Source organism: Arabidopsis thaliana (assembly GCF_000001735.4).
Source record: "Arabidopsis thaliana chromosome 1 sequence".
In the NCBI taxonomy this organism is placed as follows: domain Eukaryota; kingdom Viridiplantae; phylum Streptophyta; class Magnoliopsida; order Brassicales; family Brassicaceae; genus Arabidopsis; species Arabidopsis thaliana.
The window spans coordinates 4,611,506-4,633,475 of NC_003070.9; the positions used below are offsets into that span (position 1 = coordinate 4,611,506).

General features: G+C 35.9%; 9 protein-coding genes and 2 long non-coding RNA genes across 16 annotated transcripts; 3 read left to right on the forward strand and 8 right to left on the reverse strand.

The window, feature by feature from the left end:
- The first annotated feature begins 20 nt into the window (after nucleotides 1-20).
- Nucleotides 21-268, forward strand: AT1G05013. Its single transcript, NR_138819.1, has one exon. It is a non-coding gene; the product is annotated as an other RNA (long non-coding RNA).
- A 469-nt stretch (nucleotides 269-737) lies between these two features.
- AT1G13448 lies at nucleotides 738-1,424 on the forward strand. Its single transcript, NR_139742.1, has 2 exons — nucleotides 738-1,066; nucleotides 1,162-1,424. It is a non-coding gene; the product is annotated as an other RNA (long non-coding RNA).
- Nucleotides 1,226-3,848, reverse strand: GT-1 (Homeodomain-like superfamily protein; the record flags this gene model as incomplete). 4 transcript variants are annotated; one of them, NM_101215.4, is made up of 5 exons in its annotated part: nucleotides 2,995-3,754; nucleotides 2,693-2,731; nucleotides 2,250-2,384; nucleotides 1,781-2,011; nucleotides 1,226-1,693 (listed from the first exon to the last, which is right to left on the reverse strand). In NM_101215.4, the coding sequence occupies exons 1-5, from the start codon at nucleotides 3,608-3,610 to the stop codon at nucleotides 1,494-1,496; spliced, it is 1,221 nt and encodes a 406-aa protein (NP_172802.2). In that variant the 5' UTR covers nucleotides 3,611-3,754. The 4 variants fall into 4 exon arrangements, with proteins under 4 accessions (NP_172802.2, NP_001117279.1, NP_001318993.1 ...); NM_001123807.2 differs by having other exon boundaries at nucleotides 1,781-2,384; NM_001332067.1 differs by lacking the exons at nucleotides 1,226-1,693; nucleotides 1,781-2,011 and having other exon boundaries at nucleotides 2,203-2,384; nucleotides 2,995-3,848.
- Nucleotides 3,849-4,261: 413 nt separating this feature from the next.
- AT1G13460 (Protein phosphatase 2A regulatory B subunit family protein) lies at nucleotides 4,262-6,944 on the forward strand. Of its 2 annotated transcripts, none has more exons than NM_202087.2 (3): nucleotides 4,262-4,554; nucleotides 4,923-6,162; nucleotides 6,361-6,944. In NM_202087.2, exons 2-3 carry the CDS (start codon nucleotides 4,999-5,001, stop codon nucleotides 6,673-6,675), a joined length of 1,479 nt encoding a protein of 492 aa, NP_973816.1. In that variant the 5' UTR covers nucleotides 4,262-4,554; nucleotides 4,923-4,998; the 3' UTR covers nucleotides 6,676-6,944. The 2 variants fall into 2 exon arrangements, with proteins under 2 accessions (NP_973816.1, NP_172803.1); NM_101216.2 differs by having other exon boundaries at nucleotides 4,262-4,473.
- A 1,651-nt stretch (nucleotides 6,945-8,595) lies between these two features.
- AT1G13470 (hypothetical protein (DUF1262)) lies at nucleotides 8,596-10,080 on the reverse strand. The gene is made up of 2 exons (NM_101217.4): nucleotides 9,730-10,080; nucleotides 8,596-9,648 (listed from the first exon to the last, which is right to left on the reverse strand). Exons 1-2 carry the CDS (start codon nucleotides 10,035-10,037, stop codon nucleotides 8,817-8,819), a joined length of 1,140 nt encoding a protein of 379 aa, NP_172804.2. The 5' UTR covers nucleotides 10,038-10,080; the 3' UTR covers nucleotides 8,596-8,816.
- A 964-nt stretch (nucleotides 10,081-11,044) lies between these two features.
- On the reverse strand, nucleotides 11,045-12,576 carry AT1G13480 (hypothetical protein (DUF1262)). Its single transcript, NM_101218.3, has 2 exons — nucleotides 12,219-12,576; nucleotides 11,045-12,121 (listed from the first exon to the last, which is right to left on the reverse strand). The coding sequence occupies exons 1-2, from the start codon at nucleotides 12,536-12,538 to the stop codon at nucleotides 11,278-11,280; spliced, it is 1,164 nt and encodes a 387-aa protein (NP_172805.1). The 5' UTR covers nucleotides 12,539-12,576; the 3' UTR covers nucleotides 11,045-11,277.
- An 89-nt stretch (nucleotides 12,577-12,665) lies between these two features.
- On the reverse strand, nucleotides 12,666-12,839 carry AT1G13485 (uncharacterized protein; the record flags this gene model as incomplete). Its single annotated transcript, NM_001160861.1, has 1 exon — nucleotides 12,666-12,839. The coding sequence occupies one exon, from the start codon at nucleotides 12,837-12,839 to the stop codon at nucleotides 12,666-12,668; it is 174 nt and encodes a 57-aa protein (NP_001154333.1).
- A 219-nt stretch (nucleotides 12,840-13,058) lies between these two features.
- AT1G13490 (hypothetical protein (DUF1262)) lies at nucleotides 13,059-14,661 on the reverse strand (the record flags this gene model as incomplete). 2 transcript variants are annotated; one of them, NM_001332069.1, is made up of 3 exons in its annotated part: nucleotides 13,059-14,050; nucleotides 14,159-14,258; nucleotides 14,352-14,661. In NM_001332069.1, the coding sequence occupies 3 exons, from the start codon at nucleotides 14,557-14,559 to the stop codon at nucleotides 13,210-13,212; spliced, it is 1,149 nt and encodes a 382-aa protein (NP_001322967.1). In that variant the 3' UTR covers nucleotides 13,059-13,209. The 2 variants fall into 2 exon arrangements, with proteins under 2 accessions (NP_001322967.1, NP_172806.1); NM_101219.2 differs by having other exon boundaries at nucleotides 13,199-13,993; nucleotides 14,352-14,559.
- A 1,622-nt stretch (nucleotides 14,662-16,283) lies between these two features.
- On the reverse strand, nucleotides 16,284-17,664 carry AT1G13500 (hypothetical protein (DUF1262); the record flags this gene model as incomplete). The annotated part of the gene is made up of 3 exons (NM_101220.1): nucleotides 16,284-17,130; nucleotides 17,258-17,357; nucleotides 17,451-17,664. 3 exons carry the CDS (start codon nucleotides 17,662-17,664, stop codon nucleotides 16,284-16,286), a joined length of 1,161 nt encoding a protein of 386 aa, NP_172807.1.
- A 33-nt stretch (nucleotides 17,665-17,697) lies between these two features.
- Nucleotides 17,698-19,316, reverse strand: AT1G13510 (hypothetical protein (DUF1262)). The gene is made up of 2 exons (NM_101221.2): nucleotides 18,863-19,316; nucleotides 17,698-18,776 (listed from the first exon to the last, which is right to left on the reverse strand). Exons 1-2 carry the CDS (start codon nucleotides 19,180-19,182, stop codon nucleotides 17,954-17,956), a joined length of 1,143 nt encoding a protein of 380 aa, NP_172808.1. The 5' UTR covers nucleotides 19,183-19,316; the 3' UTR covers nucleotides 17,698-17,953.
- Nucleotides 19,317-20,127: 811 nt separating this feature from the next.
- AT1G13520 (hypothetical protein (DUF1262)) lies at nucleotides 20,128-21,794 on the reverse strand. Its single transcript, NM_101222.4, has 2 exons — nucleotides 21,399-21,794; nucleotides 20,128-21,195 (listed from the first exon to the last, which is right to left on the reverse strand). Exons 1-2 carry the CDS (start codon nucleotides 21,716-21,718, stop codon nucleotides 20,352-20,354), a joined length of 1,164 nt encoding a protein of 387 aa, NP_172809.1. The 5' UTR covers nucleotides 21,719-21,794; the 3' UTR covers nucleotides 20,128-20,351.
- Nucleotides 21,795-21,970: the final 176 nt, after the last annotated feature.

The following is a 21,970-nucleotide window of genomic DNA, read 5'->3' on the forward strand; positions in this document are numbered from 1 at the left end:
CTCTTGGCTTTTGCCAAAAGTCTTCTTCTTCTCCTCCTCTTATTTGCTCTCTTTTCTTTTTCCATTTCATTTTTGTTAGGTGAATGGTTATAAAACTCCTTCTTTTGGTATTCATATGGATCTTTATACATCCAATAAATAGCTAAAATATTATCTGAGGTCAACAATATATCATAAATTGAAGTTTGTGATCTTTCTATAACTCATGATCATTTCCAAGAGTCCACTTATAAGTTATAACTGACCCGTCAAGTGTCAGCCATTCTCTTCGACTGAATAAGTTCTATGATTTAAAAACGATTTTCTAATTCGTTTTTCTTTGTAAAATCAATTTACTTTGGTTTGTACTTTGTAGTAAAAAACCAAATTTATTTTTGCTGAAAACCATATTTGAGAATTTTATAACATAACGTACATGTATTTTTTTCATTATCTGAATTATTTGTAGTGATTTTGTGGAATTTTCATATGTTATTTCTGATCTTATCCCTTTTATTTTGAAGTGTCATTATTCACAATGTTCTAAAGTAATCGTGAAGTGAAAAGAACCACAATATATCATTATCAAAGTATATGTTAAAATTCGATTCTAAGAGAAAGAAAAAAAAAGATAGAAAGAAAGATGCAATAATTGATGCAAACCTTCTCGACAAAAACAATTATTGACGCAAAACTTTAACTATTGGAATCTTATCCTGATGATCTGCTTATAACCAATGTTATTCCACTTACGTGATATTTAAGATCTAGAAGTTGGTTTATTTATGCATAAACATTTCAATTAACTCAGTTTCATTTGTATGTTTGTGATGTTTATGCTGTCTTGATTCTGTCTTCCTCCTTTTCACGCTGTCTCAAAGGAGAAAAGTAATAAGGAGATCACGAGGGAGATTCAAGCTATAATGAGACAAGTTGCTTCCAGCATAACTTGCTTGCCTTGTCTCCATGAAACATGTAAGAGAGAGAGACATTAATCGGCTTGGCGGTTGGATAAGGTGTGTTTGTTGTGTTGGGAGCATTTACTGATACCGATGTGGCTGTACCGTTCACCTGGATCAAGAGAGTGGTTGAATTACATTCTTTGATACTAGTGTTTGTTAATCAAATCATTATAGTGTTTTCTCAGTAGTATAAGTTCAGAAAGTTTCTCTGGCTTTGCAGATTGACAAGGTCGAACACACTCATTTCATACAAGAACAATAAAAGGGATGAAGAATGACTCTGATACCACACACAAACACTCGCTCGTCTGATTGTGAACAATTTATTCACTTCTCTTATGTTCTGTTCTTACAAATGTAACAGACCAAAAATCTATTTTGAGGTCTTCTTGGTCTGTACGGTAAATGCCAGTTATGATATTTCATATTTGAGCAAGTACATGAAAAAAAGAAGAAATGTATAAAGAGAATGAGATCATATCTACAGGGGACTGTTTTCTGATCAGATAACTGTTGATAGAATTGGAGAAGAAGTTTTGTGATCTCATTTCCTCATCTCACACCTCGATACACAGCACCAGGTTGAAGATCATCCATGTTTTCTATGTTCCTAAAACCATCAACTTGCAGGCTTGACCATCCCTGTCGAGCCAGAAACTCGCGGTAGTCTTCTTCAGTGTAGAAGATTTTCTCTTCTGAATGGACTGGTAATTGGTTGGATTCATCATAATGGCAAACCCTAATGGCCAGTCCTGCAAGATGGGTTTTGCATACTGACAATTCAGTAAAAAACACACACACAGTTCAAAAGATACGAATAGTGGCAAATTTAATCTTACCATCATCCAGACGGAGTAGATAGTTCCCTAAGGGCATGTCTCGGTCAAGACAGCGAATAATCTGATCTTCATCTTCTAACCAAAAAGCCCTTCGAGTTCTTAACCCAAAAGCAGATCTGATTACCTCTTTGATTGCTTCTGCACTACCATCAACACCGATTCTTCTTGTATAGTCACCAAATTTCACTGTTATGACCCTACCACCAAAAGGCTGACCATGACTATCATCACCTGCTTGTATAAACATGAAACAAATGAAAAGCTCTACTCAGTTATAAAGAGACCGAACGAATAAATCAAGCAGAGGAGCAGAGGCTGTGAAGCAACCTCAAAATGAGAAAACGTGGATTCTTACACATATTACACCATGCTTGGAACATAAACATACAGTTCAAAAAACATATCTTTAGCCTTATAGAAAATTAAACTTTGAGGCTTAAGTTTATATAAGCTTTTTCTGAGGACTTGCCGTTTCCAGGAGTCTCTCTCCAATTCCAAGGAGTAACTCCATTTGCTGCAACAGCATCAACTGCTGTAGTGATTGCAAGAGGATGACCATCATGATCAAGACGCCTTTCAAGGTTTAAGGCTGGCCTGCCATTAGCTGAAACATAGATATATATACACTTTTCAAACATACACACACACACACACATCCTCTAGAAACAAAACTAAACCATCTAACACAGAAACTGCCTGTGAATTCTACGGCACAGTCATGTTTACTATTTGTTTCAGTCCCAAATGTTCACTTCACTAAGCAAGTTCATACCTCTACTATTGCTCACTCAGGGAGATGTTTTCGACCAACTTAAAAGACAACTTCAAGAGGCAGTAGACAAACAAAAGCTCGTCTCTTTGTATACATAGCAAGATACTATAATAAACAAACTAATAGTGATAGATAAGTACCTTCAACGGATCCAAAAGAAATGCTCGTATCATCAAAACCTACAATGAAAGATAAAATTACCACTTAGCCAAAAGAAAATTAAAGGCACAAAATCCACATACGCAGATTCATTTACCAAAACTATCATCTTCTTTAAAGATAACTGAAAAACCACAATAAGAAACCTACTCTAAAATGTAGTATCTTCTCAGCCTAAGATACAGATAAGAATTTTCCCAAATAGTAGCAACAAAAACCATAATCACAGTTACGTTCTCTGAATCCAAATCAAGAAATCTACAATTGATGCCAAAGTTTATACCTTTATCAGTAAATTGCATAAAGGAATCAACTTTGGCTGATGTAGGTGGTGTATTAGGGCTCTTATTATACTGTGGTGGTGTCACTTTTTTGCTCCTCTCTCTAAGAATATCTTCAATCTCTTTGTAATACGACATCTTCGCCGATCCATTTCCTCTATCATGATGCTTAGCTTTCTTAAACTCTTTCAACAGATTCCTCCATTTATCAGTACACATAGTCGGAGATCGATCAAACCCTTTTTCTCTCATCTTAGACGAAATCTGTTCCCAGAGATGTTTATTAGATTTGGATGTATTGAATAAACCATCCATACCTCTACGGAACATGATTAAGCTACGAGTTTCGTCTTGAACCCATGTCTCCGCTCGTTTCTTTGGTGCTTTAACTTCGTGATCTTCTCCACTGCTTTCTCCGAGGAGAATCTGTTGTTGTGGCTGAGATTGGTGGAGATGATGATTGTGGTGATTGTGGTGGTGGTGAGATTGTAGATCTACTGATTCGTTGGTAGTGGTGAGTACATCGATCATCATATCGCGTGTGGTGCTGGTGGTGGAGGAATTGTGATGATCGTCTTTGTAGAAATCAGTAGGACGAGATTTGTCGGAAATGAACATTGCTGTGTTTCCCGGACAGAATGGATACGATGTTCCTTTGTTCCCACCACCGTCAACACAAAAGCCCCCTCAGAACAAAATGAAAAAAAAGGTTTTAACTTTAAGTTAGGTTTTCTCTATCTTAGTCTAGAGATTTGGTTTTGGATAAGGATAATTACAAATTTAAAGTTTTGGTTATATAAATTGGTTTGAATGTTTTTGCCATATAAACTTTGTAATGTCAATCTGTTATTGCAAATATTAGCATGTGATGTTTGTATCTTGATGCATCAAACTTCATCACCTTGGCATCTGATATATAACTTACATCTTGTGTGCATCCATAAGACCAAATGCATCAAAGATTCGAAGGGAGAAAATGTCAAAAAAGAAATGAGACACTCTTCTTTGGAACAAAACAATAACTAAAACCATAAACCGAAATTAAGTTTGTATTAAACACAAGAAAGATTGAACCGAAAAACCAAACCAATATAACCGATTTTATTACATACATTCAAAACTATGTCGTATAATAGTGTTACGGTCGGCAATTAAAATCTGGAATTTTAAAACATTTTGAAGTGTTGTCAGCTTGAAAATTCTGTAAAAATTACTAATTCAAGTGAGGGAGGAGTGGACCTGGCAGGCCAGACCGAACACACACACAAAAAAAAACAATATTAAAATAAAGGGGAATAAAAAAACAATTAAAATTAAATTAAAATAGAATTGAGAAAAAAAAGTTTGATCAGCCATCGGAGGAGAAGAGAGAATGATAGATAACTGGATCACGAGAAGTCACAAATCTCAAAGAAGAAGAAAGAAAACCAAAATCAAGAACAATAACAACAATTCGCAATGATTTGAGCCAAATCTAAAGGGTACAAATTCTTAATTTCAAAGTCAATCAACAACATCGAAGGAGGTTTTTTTTTGGAAGAAGAACTTGAATGTGAATTTTTGTAAGCTTTTTTTATTTCATTATTCATCGTTTTTTTTTTCCTACTTTTGACCTTTGTTTTGTGCAATCGGAGGTGTTGTAATGTGCGATTTCTCTTGATTTTTGATTTTGTGATTGCGTTTGTTTCAGAATCAGAATCGAAAGTTTCGATTTTTATGGTTTGTAGTGGTGATTTTTTTCTGTTTCTGAGTTTCGTGAGTGAATAAAGAAGAAGAAAAAATGGTTTTGTTGTAATAAATTTGGTAAATTTTGGGATTTATCTCCATTTCAGGTTCTTGATATAACTAACTTTGTGTGTGTTTTAGTATCATATCTTCAATATTTCAGGTTCTTAATCTGTTTTTCTTGTTTTTTTGTTCTGTTATTCAGATGGAGTTGATGAAATTGTTCTTCTAGATGTTTGTTTTGGGGATATGAACAAAGAAGAATCTGAGTTTAATACACTATGTGGAAACAGATTCTGAGTAAGCTTCCTAAGAAGTCTTCTTCTAAGAACCATTCTTCTTCATCTAGTTCCACTTCAAAAAGTAGTGATAATGGCGCCAGTAAATCGGGTAATTCTCAAACCCAGAACGCTCCTCCTGTAAAACCTTCTGCTGATTCAGGGTTTAAAGAAGGGAATTTGAAAGGAAATGGTAACGGTTTCACTCCATATGAAGCATTGCCAGGTTTCAAAGATGTTCCTAATGCAGAGAAACAGAACTTGTTTGTGAGAAAACTCAGCTTGTGCTGTGTTGTTTTCGATTTCTCGGATCCAACGAAGAACGTTAAGGAAAAGGATATTAAGCGGCAGACATTGCTTGAGCTTGTGGATTATGTAGCTTCTCCTAATGGAAAGTTTAGTGAAACTGTGATTCAAGAAGTGGTTAGAATGGTTTCTGTTAACATATTCAGAACCTTGAATCCTCAACCGCGCGAGAATAAAGTTATTGATGCGTTAGACTTGGAGGAAGAAGAGCCTTCTATGGATCCTACTTGGCCTCACTTGCAGCTTGTCTATGAAATTCTCCTGCGGCTTATTGCTTCACCAGAGACAGACACCAAGCTGGCTAAGAAATACATTGACCAATCTTTTGTCTCAAGGTTACTTGATTTATTTGATTCAGAGGATCCTAGAGAAAGAGATTGTCTTAAGACCGTTCTACATCGCATCTACGGTAAATTTATGGTTCATCGTCCTTTCATAAGGAAATCCATTAATAACATTTTCTATCGGTTTGTTTTCGAGACTGAGAAACACAATGGGATTGCTGAGTTTCTAGAGATTTTGGGAAGTATCATCAATGGATTTGCTCTGCCGCTTAAAGACGAGCATAAAGTGTTTTTGGTTAGAGCTTTGGTACCTCTTCACAAACCGAAAAGCTTGCAAATGTATCATCAGCAATTGTCTTATTGTATCACACAGTTTGTGGAAAAAGATTGCAAACTCGCTGATACGGTTATAAGGGGACTACTCAAGTCTTGGCCTGTCACAAATAGTTCCAAAGAAGTCATGTTTCTAAACGAGCTAGAGGAAGTATTAGAAGCAACTCAACCACCTGAATTCCAACGGTGTATGGTCCCATTGTTTCGCCAAGTTGCTCGGTGTTTGAACAGTCTCCATTTTCAGGTAATTGTATTTTCCTTTGGTTTGCTAATTCTGTGAATCATGAATGATGGGAACAATTCTTACAAGATTGAAATGCGTGATATTTTGATTGAATCCATAAGAACAAAGCTTTGTGATTATTTCGAAAGCTTGAATCTTTGTATAAGCAAGCTCAAGAAAGAACAAAAAGGTTGAGACTTTTTTTATTTTGTTTTGCAGGTTGCAGAAAGAGCTTTGTTCTTATGGAACAACGATCATATCGAGAATCTAATAATGCAGAACCGGAAAGTTATTCTTCCAATCATATTCCCTGCATTGGAGAGAAACACTCAGAAGCATTGGAACCAAGCTGTTCATAGCTTGACGTTGAATGTGCAGAAGATCTTTAATGACATTGATGCAGAGTTGTTTAAGGATTGTCTTGCTAAGTTTAGAGAAGATGAATCAAAAGAAGCTGAAATTGGCGCAAAACGTGAGGCAACGTGGAAACGGTTGGAAGAAATTGGTAATCAAAAGCAAAAGAGTTCATTGTAAGATGTTTTAGTTGTAGAGACAGAGGTTTTGTTCTGTATTTTCTCGTTTTTTACTACATTGGAAAATTGGGTTTGTTTTTCTTACTCTCCAGAAAAACTTAGTGAGAAAAAAGTTTCAGATTCGTTTTCTTTGAAGAGATTGCAAATATTAAAGATCGTTGTTTTCTAAAGCTTGCTAATGGGTTCCAAATTATACAGCAGAGTAAGCAAGGTTTTAGTTTTAGATATGAGATATGGAAATAAGGAACACCTCTTCCATAAGAAAGATAGTTTTAAATTGAAGAGTATGATCTTGTTTGTTGAAGGTTCGCTAGATTTTGTAATGGTTTTTGTTTTTGAGAAACTCATTCTTACCGATTCAAGTTTTTTTTTTTAAAGTGATTTTCCTCTAAAGTTGAGAGGCTATAGTTTTTGGAAGATTTTAACCATTCTCAATCATGATCACTTTGGTATTTGACAGAACAAAAAACAAAACAAAAAACTCAGTAACAATCTAAAACAATTCATCATCTTATTTAATTTCTTTTCTTATTGCAAAATCCAAAAATATTCAAAACCCCACAACTTATAGTATAGTCCAAAGTCCAAACCCAAAACTTAGAGTTTAAGTTGTTTTTCATTCTGTTTTTGTCTATATGACAAATCTTTTGATTCATATTAATTTATCAAATAACAATTAATTCATCAAAAGCAAATATGAAAATATATGAAAAGAATTTTATTTTTATTAGCGTTAGAAAAAAAAGTTTAGGCCAACATGAAAAATTAATTGCGTTAGCTACGAGATTACAACTAACATCACCAACATAGAGTTAAGTGATTATTGCATTGTCATCACACGGTATTCCTTGATAGAATGGTTAACTTGAGGTTAAAAGAAACTATCTTTGAGGACAAAGTAAAATGTTAGGAAATTGCGTGGAAATAGAACTTGCTTTTAAAATCCAAAAACTAATTAAAACTACCACAACTTATAGTATAATCATAGCTTCAATTTAGTAAAAGTGAAGGTTGGAGCTTAAACTTGAAGTTAATTTTGTTTGTGTCGGTACGTGTTCTATATAAACCACCCATATCTTTTCATTTCCTCATCGATTTCATTTGTGAAATCAGAAACATGGTGAAATCGAAGGGTTGAAAAGAGTTCGAGAGAGACGCAAAACTACTTGTGGCTGCAGCCAAATACAAGAGAGAAAATATTTATCTCATTGCAGAGGAAATGAATATGACTAGGGGTTTGATCGTCAAATATTATGTGCCTTGGAGCAAGTATCTCCAAGCATTTGCCCTAAAACCGAACACCTCACATTTACAATCAATATGAAAATATATGACGAGGATTTTTTCATATACAAAAATTATTTCTTAGAATTTAAGTTGGAAAAAATCTCTTCTCATTCTCTTATAGTCATCTTATTAATTCTTCACAAACAATATGAAAATATATGATGAGATTTTTTTTATGAGCGTTAGCAAAAAAAACTTTAGGCCAATATGAAAAATTAATTGCATTAGCTACGAGATTACAGCTAACATCAGTAACAGAGAAGTTTGATGTCTTCAATTTGAGCCTATAATTTTTGCTATTTTCAATTATATTTTTCTCTGGTTTTACTTATGTTTTGCTTACTATTTGTTTATCTTTTAAATATATAAAATTATTAATAAAATTAAATAAAATCAGTAAAAATTGGTACGTTTATTTTATATACAATTTAAGGAAAATTTAATTATTTTGAATAACAATTAGGTTTTATTATGTTATCCATATTAGGAAAAGGGGATGAGAAAGGAATAGTACATTTAACCAATTAACTTTTGGCATACAGTAGATTCATATTTCATTTCAATTCTAATTGAAAACACTGAACAATTTTGGCGTAATTTTAGATTTCACAATTTATGGAAAGATGTAAGATAACTTCCTTCTTATTATCTTGTTAGTTTTAAAGCTTGTCAATAAGGTTTTCGCCATACTGTCTGATTACACAACGATTTTCAACTAATTGTTTTGCAAACATTTCAGTGGTTTTTGCAAACGAAAAAAACTCCAAATCTTTATCAGCTTATTTTACACAAATGAAACTGAATAACAACGATTTCAACAACACACAAGAAAGCTTAAAACATACAAGAAATCTCTCATGATTCCCACTTGGTTCTCAACTTATCAACATGCTTAAACTCAAATGTCAACACTAAACTCTTATCCTTTCTCCTCAATTCAAAGCTCTCCACCAACACATAACATCTATAACTCTTCCAATTCGAACCGCCTCCATTAAATCTCTCAGATTTCTTAACCACTGCTCTTTGCGGTTCAATCTTCCACCCGAATCTCTCCTCTTCCCATTTCATCCTCTCCATGACCACAGATCTCAAACCTATCCTCTTCTCTGCAACCGCAAACCAAAAAACCCCATTTTCATCCACCCTTTTTGTATTTTTCCCAATTTCTTGTCCCTCAAGCTTCACAACTTCTGGTTCCACTTCAACATCAACTACAACCTCGCGGTTTTCGTTGTAAGCGTTTTCACAAGAGTAAACCTCCTCCCATCTTTGTAGAAGAATCATGCTGTAATAAGCTGAGCTCTTAAGCTGATCCTTTGCATTTCCTTCCTTCACAAATATGAAAGGGACATACCATTTTCCTACCACAACGCTTGTATTAAAATCACTAGGAAGCTCAGAACGAATCTCAGTGTAAATACCTTTTGCATCATCTTTTAGACCAAAGTCCTCAGATGTCGAGTACTCAGCGTTCCAATACTTTCTCTTAAGAAACTCTGGTGGTTTCCCGTTAGGAGCAACAGAAGTGGCAGTGTAATAGCGAGATGATGATCGTTTTTGATGGATCTGGAATTGCTGATATATGTCATTAGGATCTGCTTCTTGTGGCTTAGCTTCAGGAACATAGCTGAAACAAAAACAGCAGGGGACTCTGTCTTCCTCTTTCGCATTAGCCGAAGCTTTTCTACAACACAACAAATCCTTGTAAATCACGTCACAAAACAAAGAAAGTTGAAATTTTGCATAATTTTAAGTCATAACATACCCTGAGTGTTTCCCGCCTCGTTTAATGACATAGTAACGGTTTGAAGATAAGGGTTGATCAAGAACAGGAATGAAAACGACAGGATCTATATAAGTAATCGTCTGGTTAAGAAATATGCGGCTTTCAGATACAATCAGGTTCGCGTTCTGTGGGAAAGGTAAGCCTTTGAGTGTAGCCCGGTAGCAAGATCCGAAGCAACAAGTTGGCCTTGACTCTTCATCTTGAATTATAAGTACGCCGGAGTTTGGACTTTCCGGCAACTCCGATCTGTTTCTTTGGTATTCCGACAAACGCCTCGTAACATACATTTTTGGTTATAACCGGCGAAGATATTTCAGTGGTTTTTGTGATTCATATGAGTTCTGATTGGGTCTATATATATGTAGACTACTAGGATAAGACAATTTGTAACCCAAAAAAAAAAAAGAGACTTTTCTAAGATCTTGACTTGGCTTTTACGGAAGTCTTTTTGTTATGGCAGTTTCTATGTACCTCACATTGTTTTGAAATTCTGTCACTCAATTTAAGTGGTCCCTAGAATTAAAAAGCAAGTTATCAGCAATTGATTCCAAGTTATTAAGAAGTAATACTTACGTTGACTTGCCTACGTCATCAGGGGTGGCTCTATAATTTTATGGGCCTTTGTTGTACAGATCTTAACAATGGGCCTCTTTAGAAATTCTAAACGCTATGTTATGTACGTATAGCCTAAAAATCAGAAGCGTTAGTTGGTGCTGGACTAGGGCTTTTTCTTCTTTGTTTCATTATCATCTCCACCTTCAAACAAAAAAAATATGAATGCATTTGGGCTCACATATTAAATGTAAAATCTCACCTATAAAGCCCAGTCTAGATAGTTTTCTTACACCGGCCTCTTTTGCTTTAGACGATTCATGTTAAACATAAAATATGATCATTAAAGTTAAAACAAAAAATGATCATTGATTAAAAAAAAAACACAAGAAAAAGTCAAAAACTGATCATCAATCTACGGAAACCATTTCTGCAATTTTAACAGTTATTTTTCTGCTTAACAAAAAATTTAAGACCTTGAAGGTTTACCATATTTTTGTTATGGTTTATGGTTTTTGTTTTTTAAAAACTCATTTTTACAGATTAAAGATTTTTTAAAAGTGGTTTCCCTAAACAATTGAAAGTTGGATAAGATCTCAATCTCACTTTCTCTTCAACTTAGAAACATGTCTAAACTCGTATGTGAAAACTTTTAAATTCGTATAGAATCACAACACGTTATCAGCAATTTTCAAGGAAGATTTTGTTTGTTTTTTGTACAAGTTAAAATTATATATAAATGGAGGGTTTACAAAAGTTGTTGGAATTATGATTACAACATGTGCTAATATTGAAAATGATAACCTAGGAAATAGTTAAAACATTTAAGAAGATCGATCAACTAAATTGACATTTACATGAAATTAAATGTGAACTTAAAGTTTAGTATTACATGAACTTGCATAAAAACTTATTCACCAAATTGATTATTGAACAAAAAGATGGCACACAACGAAACTGAAAACAGAATGAAAATCAATCCCACTTGCTCTTTAGCTTATCAACATGCCTAAACTCATATGTCAACACCAAACTCCCATCCATTCTCGTCAATTCAAAGCTCTCTATCAATACATAACATCGATAACTCTTCCAATGCGATGAACCGCCTTCAAATCTCTCTGATCTCTTAATGTTAGATCTTTCGCCTGCTTCGTTTAACCATCCAAACCTTTCCTCTTCCCATTTCATCCTCTCTACGACCACAGATCCAAGACCTATCTTCTTGTCGTCTTTCTCATCCCTTAAGACACTAAACCAAACAACTCCATCACCTGAATCCTCTCTCAAATTAGTTTCTTGTCCCTCAAGCTTCACCGATTCTGTTTCTACATCAACATCAACTACAACCTCAAAATGTTCATTGCCAATGTTTTCGCAGAAGAAAACTTCTTCCCATCTTTGTTGAAGTGTCACGCTGTAAAACGTCGATTTGTTCATCTGATCTTTTACATCTCCTTCCATCACAAATATGAAAGGAACATACCATTTCCCTATCTCAATACTCTTACCTAAACTAGTAAGTTCTGAGTCTAAGCGAAGCTTTGTGTTAATCCCTTTTGCATCATCTCTTAGACCAAAGTCGTGCGAAGTCGAGTAGCTGACCCACCAATCTTTCCTCTTAAGGTAATTTGGTGGTACACCATCAGAAGCAACAGAAGTGGCAGAGTAATAGCGAGATGATGATCGGCGTTGATGGATCTCGAATTGTTGGTATATGTCATAAGGATCTGCTTCTTGTGGCTTAGCGTCAGGAATATAGCTAAAGCAAAAGCAGCTTGAAACCCTCTCCTCCTCTGTTGCACTTGCAGATGCTTTGCTATATTCACAAATTCACATACCTAGATAGTTAGTAACAATTCCTAAATCCTAAAGAAAACAGTGAAAATTATTGAGATGACAAGTAAATAAATTACCCAGTATGCTTCCCACGCCTTTGTAAAACATAGTAAAGGTTTGAAGACAATGGCTGATCAAGAACAGGAATGAACACAACTGGAGTAAGATGTGTTGTCTGGTGTTCTCCTCCTCCACTAGTATACGCTGCATTCAGCTTCACGTTTTGTGGAAACGGCAAGCCCTTAAGTCTACCCTCATAGCAAGAACCAAAGCAGCAAGTGGCCTGTGATTCTTCGTCTTGAATCACCATTATGCCGGAGTTTGGACCTTCCGGTGGAAGCAGTTTCAGCTCCGATGGCTTTTTCTGGTATTCCGATAAACGCCTTGTAACATACATCTTTAGTTTGGTTCTTGTGGTGGTGATACTTGGAGAAGGAGCTTTGGTTTCATATTTATAGGCTTATATGATTAAGCAAATTCTTTGAAGAATAGATTTGACTTTTTGATGATAGTATCTAATCACGTTATAGGAAAATTTCTTGGAAGGTTGTATCTTCATCAAGTGTCTTTATACAATAGCATAAAAATGCATAGAAGTCTTTGTCTTTTGGTTTGACTTTATGCCTGAATCTATAATGCAGAGTATGTGACAATTTATTAACTTCATTAACAAGTTTTTTGACCGGTTTTAGTCGCATTGAGTAGTCAACGGTCCAATACTTACTCTTAAGAAACTATGGTTGTTTCCCATTATGAGCAAAGGAGGTTGCAAAGTATCTACGAAAACTGAAGCAAAAGAAACAGGGGACTCTGTTTTCCTCTTTGGCTTTAGCTAATGCTTTTCTGCCACGTTATTACAATTTTTAATATGGCTTTATCCACTTTTGAAGTCCAAAGTTCACCTTTAAGAAGAGGTTCACAAACATTATCATATAGATTTATTACATAAACTTTACAAATATGTATGAGAGCTTCAAGTTCTATAACACTCGAACTTGCATTAAAGCTCTCATTAAAATGAACACACCATAAATTGCACACATAACACACAAAGAAGCTGAAATAAACTCAATCCCACTTGCTCTTCAACTTATCAACATGTTTAAACTCATATGTCAATACCAAACTCCCATCAGTTCTCTTCAGTTCAAAGGTCTCTACCAGTACATAGCATCTATAACTCTTCCAATGTGGTCCACCACCTTCAAATTTCTCAGTTCTCTTAATGCTAGACCTTAGTTCATCTTTCTTTGACCATCCAAACCTCTCCTCTTCCCATTTCATCCTCTCCAAGACCACAGACCCAAGACCAATCTTCTGAGTCCCTGAGACACTAAACCACACAACTCCATCTGAGTTCACACCTTTTGTCTCTCTTGCAATCTTGTCTCCTTCAAGCTTAACCACTTCTGTTTCTACCTCCACATCAACTACAACCTCAAAATGTTTATTGTTGCCAATGTTTTCACAGAAGAAAACCTCTTCAAATCTTTGCTGAAGCGTCATACTATAATACATTGATTTATTCATCTGATCGTTTGCATCACCACCTTCCTTAACAAACAAGAACGGAACATACCATTTCCCAACTACAACGCTCTTATCTAAATCAGGAAGCTCATAGCGAAGCTTTGCATCAACTACACCCTTTGCATCATCAATCAAACCATATTCTTCGAAAGGCAAGGAAGCAGCCACCCAACCTTTTCTCGTCAGGAACTGAGGTGGTATCCCTTCTGAAGCAACAGATGTAGCAAAAAACTTCTGGTTTGATGATCCTCTTTGATGGATCTCAAATTGTTGGTATATGTCAAAAGGATCCAGAGGCCTTGGATCAGCATCAGGGATAAAACTAAAGCAAATGCAACAAGAAGTTTTGTCCCCTTCTGTTGCACTAACACATGCTTCACTGGAAATTTAAAAGGAGTAAACATTGAGAGTTCTAGTAAATCCTGTATACAACATAAACAAAACACACAAGAGATTTAAGATTCTGAACATCAAGATAGAAAATCACCCAGTTTGTTTCCCGCTTTGTCTTATAACGTAGTAAAGATTGGAGGAAAGTGGCTGATGAAGAACGGGGATGAAAGCGACCGGGTCAAGATAGACAACCTCTATATTGAAAACAAAGCTCAGATAAGAAACAGAAACAGAGTAAAGGAACAAGTTTGAAAGAGCTCTAAGGAGTTAACAGAAGAGTAACTAACTTCCCACTTGGAATCTGACGGTGACTTTTGTGTTCTGAGGAAACGGCAAACCATGGAGTTTCCAATCAAAGCATTTTCCAAAGCAGCATGGAGTCCGTGATTCTTCGTCTTGAATCACCAATACTCCGGAGTTTGGACCTTCTGTCGGAAGCGATGTTAGCTCCGATGGGTTTTTCTGATATTCAGACAAACGCTTTGTTACATACATATTTCCTTTGTTTTCTCTGTTGCTCAAACTGTCATCGTTTATATAGAACAAAGGATCATAATTAAGAACGTGCAAGGAAGTTAACTTCTTGTCATTTTTTACATATGTCTGAGAGGAAATGGCAAGACTGCTACGTCTTCCTCCTCCTTCGTCATGATTGGAGTGTTGAATCATCTCATCTTCAGCCTTACTATTGGACTAGTAATCTTTTCATACTTTCTAATGTAATGTTTAAAAAACAATATTTTCTCTATCTGTTAAGTGTATTTGTATAATGTGAAGATTCGAGGTTGAATGAAACCAGGGAATAATATCAAGCAATGAATTATCAGGTACATATTTGAGTAAAGCTTAACCATAGTTGTGGGAGTATGTATGTTACAGCCATTGTACAAAAAACCTAAACCAAGAAATAATTTGACCATTTCAAAAGAGTATATTATACAAAGCTTTTGACTGTTGATGATTTCAAATGCCAATTAAAAAAAAAACTAAAAATCTTTATATTATTTGTATTGGCCAACCTTAATATCATAAATTTGTAGTTGAGGCAATAAATAAATATGAAATTAAATCCAATTGCTTAAATATAAACTTTTAAAAAATTATGATTGGTCTGAAAATGGACAAAATTACGAGTTGTTTATTGTCACGTTGGTGAGAAAGACTATTTCGCTTTATAGCATTTTCTGTTCTCCATTAACCAAATTCTTTTTTTTGTTTCTTCTTCGTCCTCTTGGTTTCATTAAAACCCCTTAAAAAGCTTTGGACAGCTATTGTTTATAAATTAACTTTGACTGAAAAATTAGTCAGAATCTCTTTTGGACGAGTTCCTAGAAGACAGAGAAAACTCAATACATTTAATTGAAAAGCTTTAGATAATAACCAAATACTACAATTGTAGATTAATCACACTGAGTCACTGACCAATGGAAGTTCACGTCATTAAGATAAAGAAAGCTTTTGCGGATTCGTTGCGTGAATAATAGTATCAAGATTCAAGAAGTCAACAAATCCATCATGAAGAATATCAAGCAACCAAACTTAGATTTCATTACTGTATTAAAACATGAATTTAATTAAATGCGACTTTATGTCTATTATTATTACATGAACTTGCATAAAACTTATAATTCACCAAATTTATTGAACCAAAAGATGACACACAAACAAAGATGAATAAAACTCAATCCCACTTGCTCTTTAGCTTATCAACATGCCTAAACTCATATGTGAACACCAAACTCCCATCCATTCTCGTCAATTCAAAGCTCTCTATCAATACATAACATCGATAACTCTTCCAATGCGATGAACCACCTTCAAATCTCTCTGATCTCTTAATGTTAGATCTTTCTCCTGCTTTGTTCAACCACCCAAACCTTTCCTCTTCCCATTTCGTCCTCTCACGACTATAGACCCAAGACCTATGATCTTGTCTTCTCTCTCATCCCCGACAACACTAAACCAAACAAATCCACCCCCACTTGTCTCTCTAAAAATGGTTTCTTGTCCCTCAAGCTTCACCACTTCTGCTTCTACGTCAACATCAAGTACAACCTCTCCTCCATTTTCGTTGTTACAAAACATTATCATATAGATTTATTATATAAACTTTACAAATATGTATGAGAGCTTTATAACACATGAATTTGCATAAAGCTCTCATTAAAACGAACACACCATATATTGTACACATAACACACAAAGAAGCTGAAATAAACTCAATCCCACTTGCTCTTCAACTTATCAACATGTTTAAACTCATATGTCAATACCAAACTCCCATCAGTTCTCTTCAATTCAAAGGTCTCTACCAATACATAGCATCTATAACTCTTCCAATATGGTCCACCGCCTTCAAATCTTTCAGTTCTCTTAATGCTAGACCTTTGTTCATAGCCTTTGTTTAACCACCCAAACCTCTCCTCTTCCCATTTCATCCTCTCTAAGACAACAGACCCAAGACCTATCTTCTCATTCCCTGAGGCATTAAACCACACAACTCCATCTGAGTTCACACCTTGTGTCTCTCTTGCAATCCTCTCTCCTTCAAGCTTGACCACTTCTGTTTCTACCTCCACATCAACTACAACCTCAAAACGTTTATTGTTGCCAACGTTTTCACAGAAGAAAACCTCTTCAAATCTTTGCTGAAGCGTCATACTATAATACATTGACTTATACATCTGATCTTTTGCATCACCTTCCTTAACAAACAAGAACGGAACATACCATTTCCCAACTACAACGCTGTTATCTAAATCAGGAAGCTCATAGCGCAGCTTTGCGTCAACTATGCCTTTTGCATCATCAATCAAACCATAGTCTTCGACTTCGGGGGCCGAGAAAATAACCGACCAACCTTTTCTCGTCAGGAACTGAGGTGGTATCCCATCTGAAGCAACAGATGTAGCAAAGAACTTCTTGGTTGATGATCTTCCTTGATGGATCTCAAATTGTTGGTTTATGTCAAAAGGATCCAGAGGCCTTGGAACAGCCTCAGGGATATAAGTAAAGCAAAAGCAACAAGAAGCTCTGTCCCCTTCTTTTGCACTAACACATGCTTCACTGCAAATTTAAAAGGAGTAAACTTTAAGAGTTCTTGTAAATTCTATATAAAAGAGTAGACGTTTTGAATGAAAATATATGCTATAATCATTTAAGATTCTAAAGACACGTCAAGGTAGAAAATCACCCTGTGTGTTTCCCGCTTCCCCTTATAACATAGTAAAGATTGGAGGAAGGTGGCTGATGAAGAACGGGGATGAACGCGACCGGGTCAAGATAGAGAGCAGCTATATTGAAAACAAAGATCAGAGAAGAAACAGAAACAGAGTAAAAGAACAAGTTTGAAAGAGATTTAAGGAGTTAACAGAAAAGTAACTAACTTCCGATTTGGCGTTTGACGATGACTCTTGTGTTCTGAGGAAACGGCAAACCATTGAGTTCCCAATCAAAGGAATTGACAAAGCAGCATTTCAATGTAGGCCGTGATTCTTCGTCTTGAATGACCAATACTCCGGAGTTCGGACCTTCTGTCGGAAGCAATGTTAGCTCCGATGGGTTTCTCTTGTATTCAGACAAACGCTTTGTCACATACATCTCTCCTTGATTCTTTGTTGCTCAACATGTCATCGTTTATATAAGAGAAAAGATCATAAGAACGTGCAAGCTATTGTTTATAAGTATAATTGTTTCTTTGAACCAATCTGAAGTTTGACAGAATCTTCTGTGGATGAGTTCTTAGAAGACATAGAAAACTCAATATTTTATAGAAAAGCTTAAGATAATAACCAAATACTACAATTGTACGTAGATTAATCACACTGACCAATGGAAGTTCACGTCATTATCATTAAGAAAGCATTTGCAGATTCGTTGCGTGATAAGCTTAATCCCATTTGGTTTTGAGCTTATCGACGTGTGTAAACTCATATGTTAAGACCAAACTCTCATCCATTCTCTTCAAGACAAAGCACTCTACCAGAACATAACAATGACGATTCTTCAACAAGCTACCATCTGTTGATTTCTCCAATCTCTTAGCTACCATTGATCGCTCATTGTCGCCTTTGCCAGTCCACCCGAATCTCTCTTCTTCCCATTTCATCCTCTCAACAACAACTGATCCTAAACCAATCTTTTTGTCTCCAACCGCAAACCAGACAAACCCATTTGCTTCCACACCTCTTGAAATCTCTTGTCCATCAACCTTAACAACTTCAGTATCTAACTCTACATCAACTAAAACATCATAGTTTCGGCTTTTATCCTTCTCATAAGAGAAAACTTCTTCCCATCTTTGTTCAAGAGTCATGCTGTAGTACATCGATCTCTTGATCTGATCCTCTACGTCTCTTTCCTTCACAAATATAAAAGGGACGTACCACTTCCCAACCACAACACTCATACCAAGACCGGGAAGCTCGGTACGAAGCTCTGTGTTTAGTCCTTTTGCATCATCTTTCAGTTCAAAGTCTTGGAACCTTGAGTATTCGACTGTCCACTTATTTTTCTTAAGGAACCATGGTGAGACTCCGTCAGGCGCAACAGATGTCGCGTAGTAGTAGCGCGAGGATGGTTTCTTTTGGTGGATCATGAATTGTTGATACATGTCATAAGGATCTAGCTGTTTTGGTTTGGCTTCAGGAACATAACTAGAGCAAAAGCAGCACGGGACTCTGTCTTCCTCTTTCCCACTAGCAGGCGCTTCTCTGCAACCAAAACAAATTTAGAAACTTTTTAGGTTATATAAGATGAAAGATGCAAGATTTCAGATCTTCAAGATTCAAAGTCATACCCTGAATGCTTCCCCACTCGTTTGATAGCGTAGTAACAGTTTGAAGATAGAGGCTTATTGAGAACAGGAATGAAGACAACTGGGTCACAAGTAGCGTCATCTTCTCCAGCATTGAATCTGGCTGCTAGCTTAAGATTTTGCGGCAAGGGCAAACCACTTAGATACGAGTCCACAACCAAACACAAGCCGAAGCAACATGGACGTGTCTGTGAGTGTTGGTCTTGTATTACCAAAATTCCAGAGTTTGGACCCTCAGGAGGAGGCTGTCTTAGCTCTGCTGGATTTCTCTGGTACTCTGACAAACACCTCGTAACATACATTTCCACTGATTTTTGTAAGAGTAAACCAAATCGAGTGATCGTTTATATCTAGACTAGGAGAAAAACTTGGATCATATTTTATAGACTCAACAAGTTTTCAGAACACAAGGTGACTTGACTTTTTTGGATGGCTCGTTGTAAGAAACTTGACTGGATCTCCATAAAGATCTTGGCCTACCCTATTGTCACCTCTCATCAAGTATCTATAAAATAGTTTAAACAAAGTCTTTGCCTCTCTGTATCATGACACTACTCTGCATGCATCATGAAGATTCTGTCCACACCTTTTGCATCAGTCAAGTATTCAACGCTCCAACCATTCTAACGCAATCAATTTCTAAGGCACCCTCAAACCAAAAAATTCACAAGTCAAGTAACTCTACCATCTCAAACCTTTAAGAAATTGAGATAAGAGAGAGCAAAAGTTACAAAATATAGTTGTGGTAGAGAAGCAACAAGAATCCTACAAGACAAGACTCAAATCACTAGAAAAAATAATCTCACTAGCGGCTCAATCAACATTGTTTTTTAAGACTTTTCCGAGATCTTTGACTTAGCTTTTATGGAAGTCCTTTTTGGCAGTTTTTAAATTCACATCACATTGTTTTTAAATTCTATCACGTAACTTAAGTTTTTATCTACTTTGAGTTCCAAATTATGACCATTAACTTCATAATTGTTCATTTGAGCAATCTGCAGAACAGAGGTTTTGTATTGAAACAGAGCCCCCAAAAAACAGAACTTGAAGCAGAATTTAAGAGACATCATAAAATTAAATAAATTATGGAGATATGAGAATCAAATTGGAAAAGCTCTCAATCTCACTTTCTCTTCAACTTATAAACATGTCTAAACTCGTATGTGAAGACTTTTAAATTGGTAGTAGAATCAAAACACGTTATCAGCAACTTTCAAAGAACTTGATTTATATTAAAAAAATGGAGGGCCATAGTTGTTGGAATGAGGGTTACAAGTTTACAATATTAAAAAAAAAACATTTAAGAAGAATGATCAAATAAATGATTCATAATTGAAATTTACGTGAATTTAAATGCGAACTTTTTTTTTTTTTTAATTACTACATGAAATTGCATAAAACTTATTCATTAAATTAATTATTGAACCAAAAGATGACACACAAAGAAACTGAACAAAGATGAATAAAAAACTCAATCCCACTTGCTCTTTAACTTATCAACATGCGTAAACTCATATGTCAACACCAAACTCCCATCCATTCTCTTCAATTCGAAGCTCTCTATCAATACCAAACATCGATAACTCTTCCAATGCGATGACCCGCCTTCAAATCTCTCTGATCTCTTAATGTTAGATCTTTCACCGTTGTTTAACCATCCGAACCTTTCCTCTTCCCATTTCATCCTCTCCACGACAACAGACCCAAGACCTATCTTCTTGTCTTGTCTCTCATCCCCTAAAACACTAAACCAAACAAATCCACCACCACTTGTCTCTCTAGAAATAGTTTCTTGTCCCTCAAGCTTTACCACTTGTGTTTCTACGTCAACATCAACTACAACCTCTCCTCCTTTTTGGTTGTAGTTAACGTTTACGCATGAGTAAACCTCTTCCCATCTTTGTTTAAGCGTCATGCTGTAATAAGGTGAGCTCTTAATCTGATCTTTTGCATCTCTTTCTTTCACAAATATGAAAGGAACATACCATTTCCCTACCACAACACTTGTATTCATATCGTTGGGAAGCTTGGAACGAAGCGTAGTGTTGATCCCTTTTGCATCATCTGTCAAACCAAAGTCTTGGGAATTCGAATACTCAACGGTCCAGTACTTTCTCTTAAGGAACTCTGGTGGTATCCCATTAGGAGCAACTGAAGTGGCAGTGTAATAGCCTGATGATGGTTTACGTTGATGGACCTCGAACTGTTGATATATATCATAAGGATCTGCTTCTTGTGGCTTAACTTCAGGAACATAGCTGAAGCAAAAGCAGCAGGGGACTCTGTCTTCTTCCTTTGCACTCGCCGAAGCTCCTCTGCAATCCAAAATTAGTTTTTTTTTAATGAATACCATTTGTGCAAGTCAGGTCAAAAGGGGTGGCCAATCCGGTCAAACCGAAACCATCCCAAGAAAACCAAACCCAAAAGCAAGTATCTCGAACCATGCATGACATAAATTGATTAAAACCTCAAAAAAACAAAACAAAGTCAAGAAAGTAATTAAGATTTTTGGCCATACCCTGATTGCTTCCCACGTCGTTTAATGACATAATAACGGTTCGAATAATAAGGCTGATCAAGAACCGGAATGAACAGAACCTGGTCATGGTAACTGCGCCTGTCATTACCAGTTCCGGTTCTGTAAGTCACAGTCAGCTTTGCGTTCTGTGGGAACGGTAAGCCTTTGAGTTCACCATCGTAGCAATTTCCAAAGCAACAAGTCGGTTTTGACTCTTCGTCTTGAATCACAAGTACGCCGGAGTTTGGACCTTCCGGCAACGATCGTGTCAAGTCCGACGAGTTTCTCTGGTATTCGGAGAGATGCCTTGTAACATACATCTTGAATTCAGAATCTTGATCAGGTTATTGATTAGAAGAGATATGATATGTTTATATATTGCACCATGTATTGAGGATAACGCGGTAAGCAAATTTTACAAGTTATCGTTTGAAGACTTTTCAAATTTTTTTACTTTATGGTTCAATTCAAACTTTAGAATTCCAAAGTTATGACCTTGACCTGGTTTCACAAACCTATCATGGAGAATCAATCAAACAAATTCTATATTTTCTTTATATTATGATTGACCT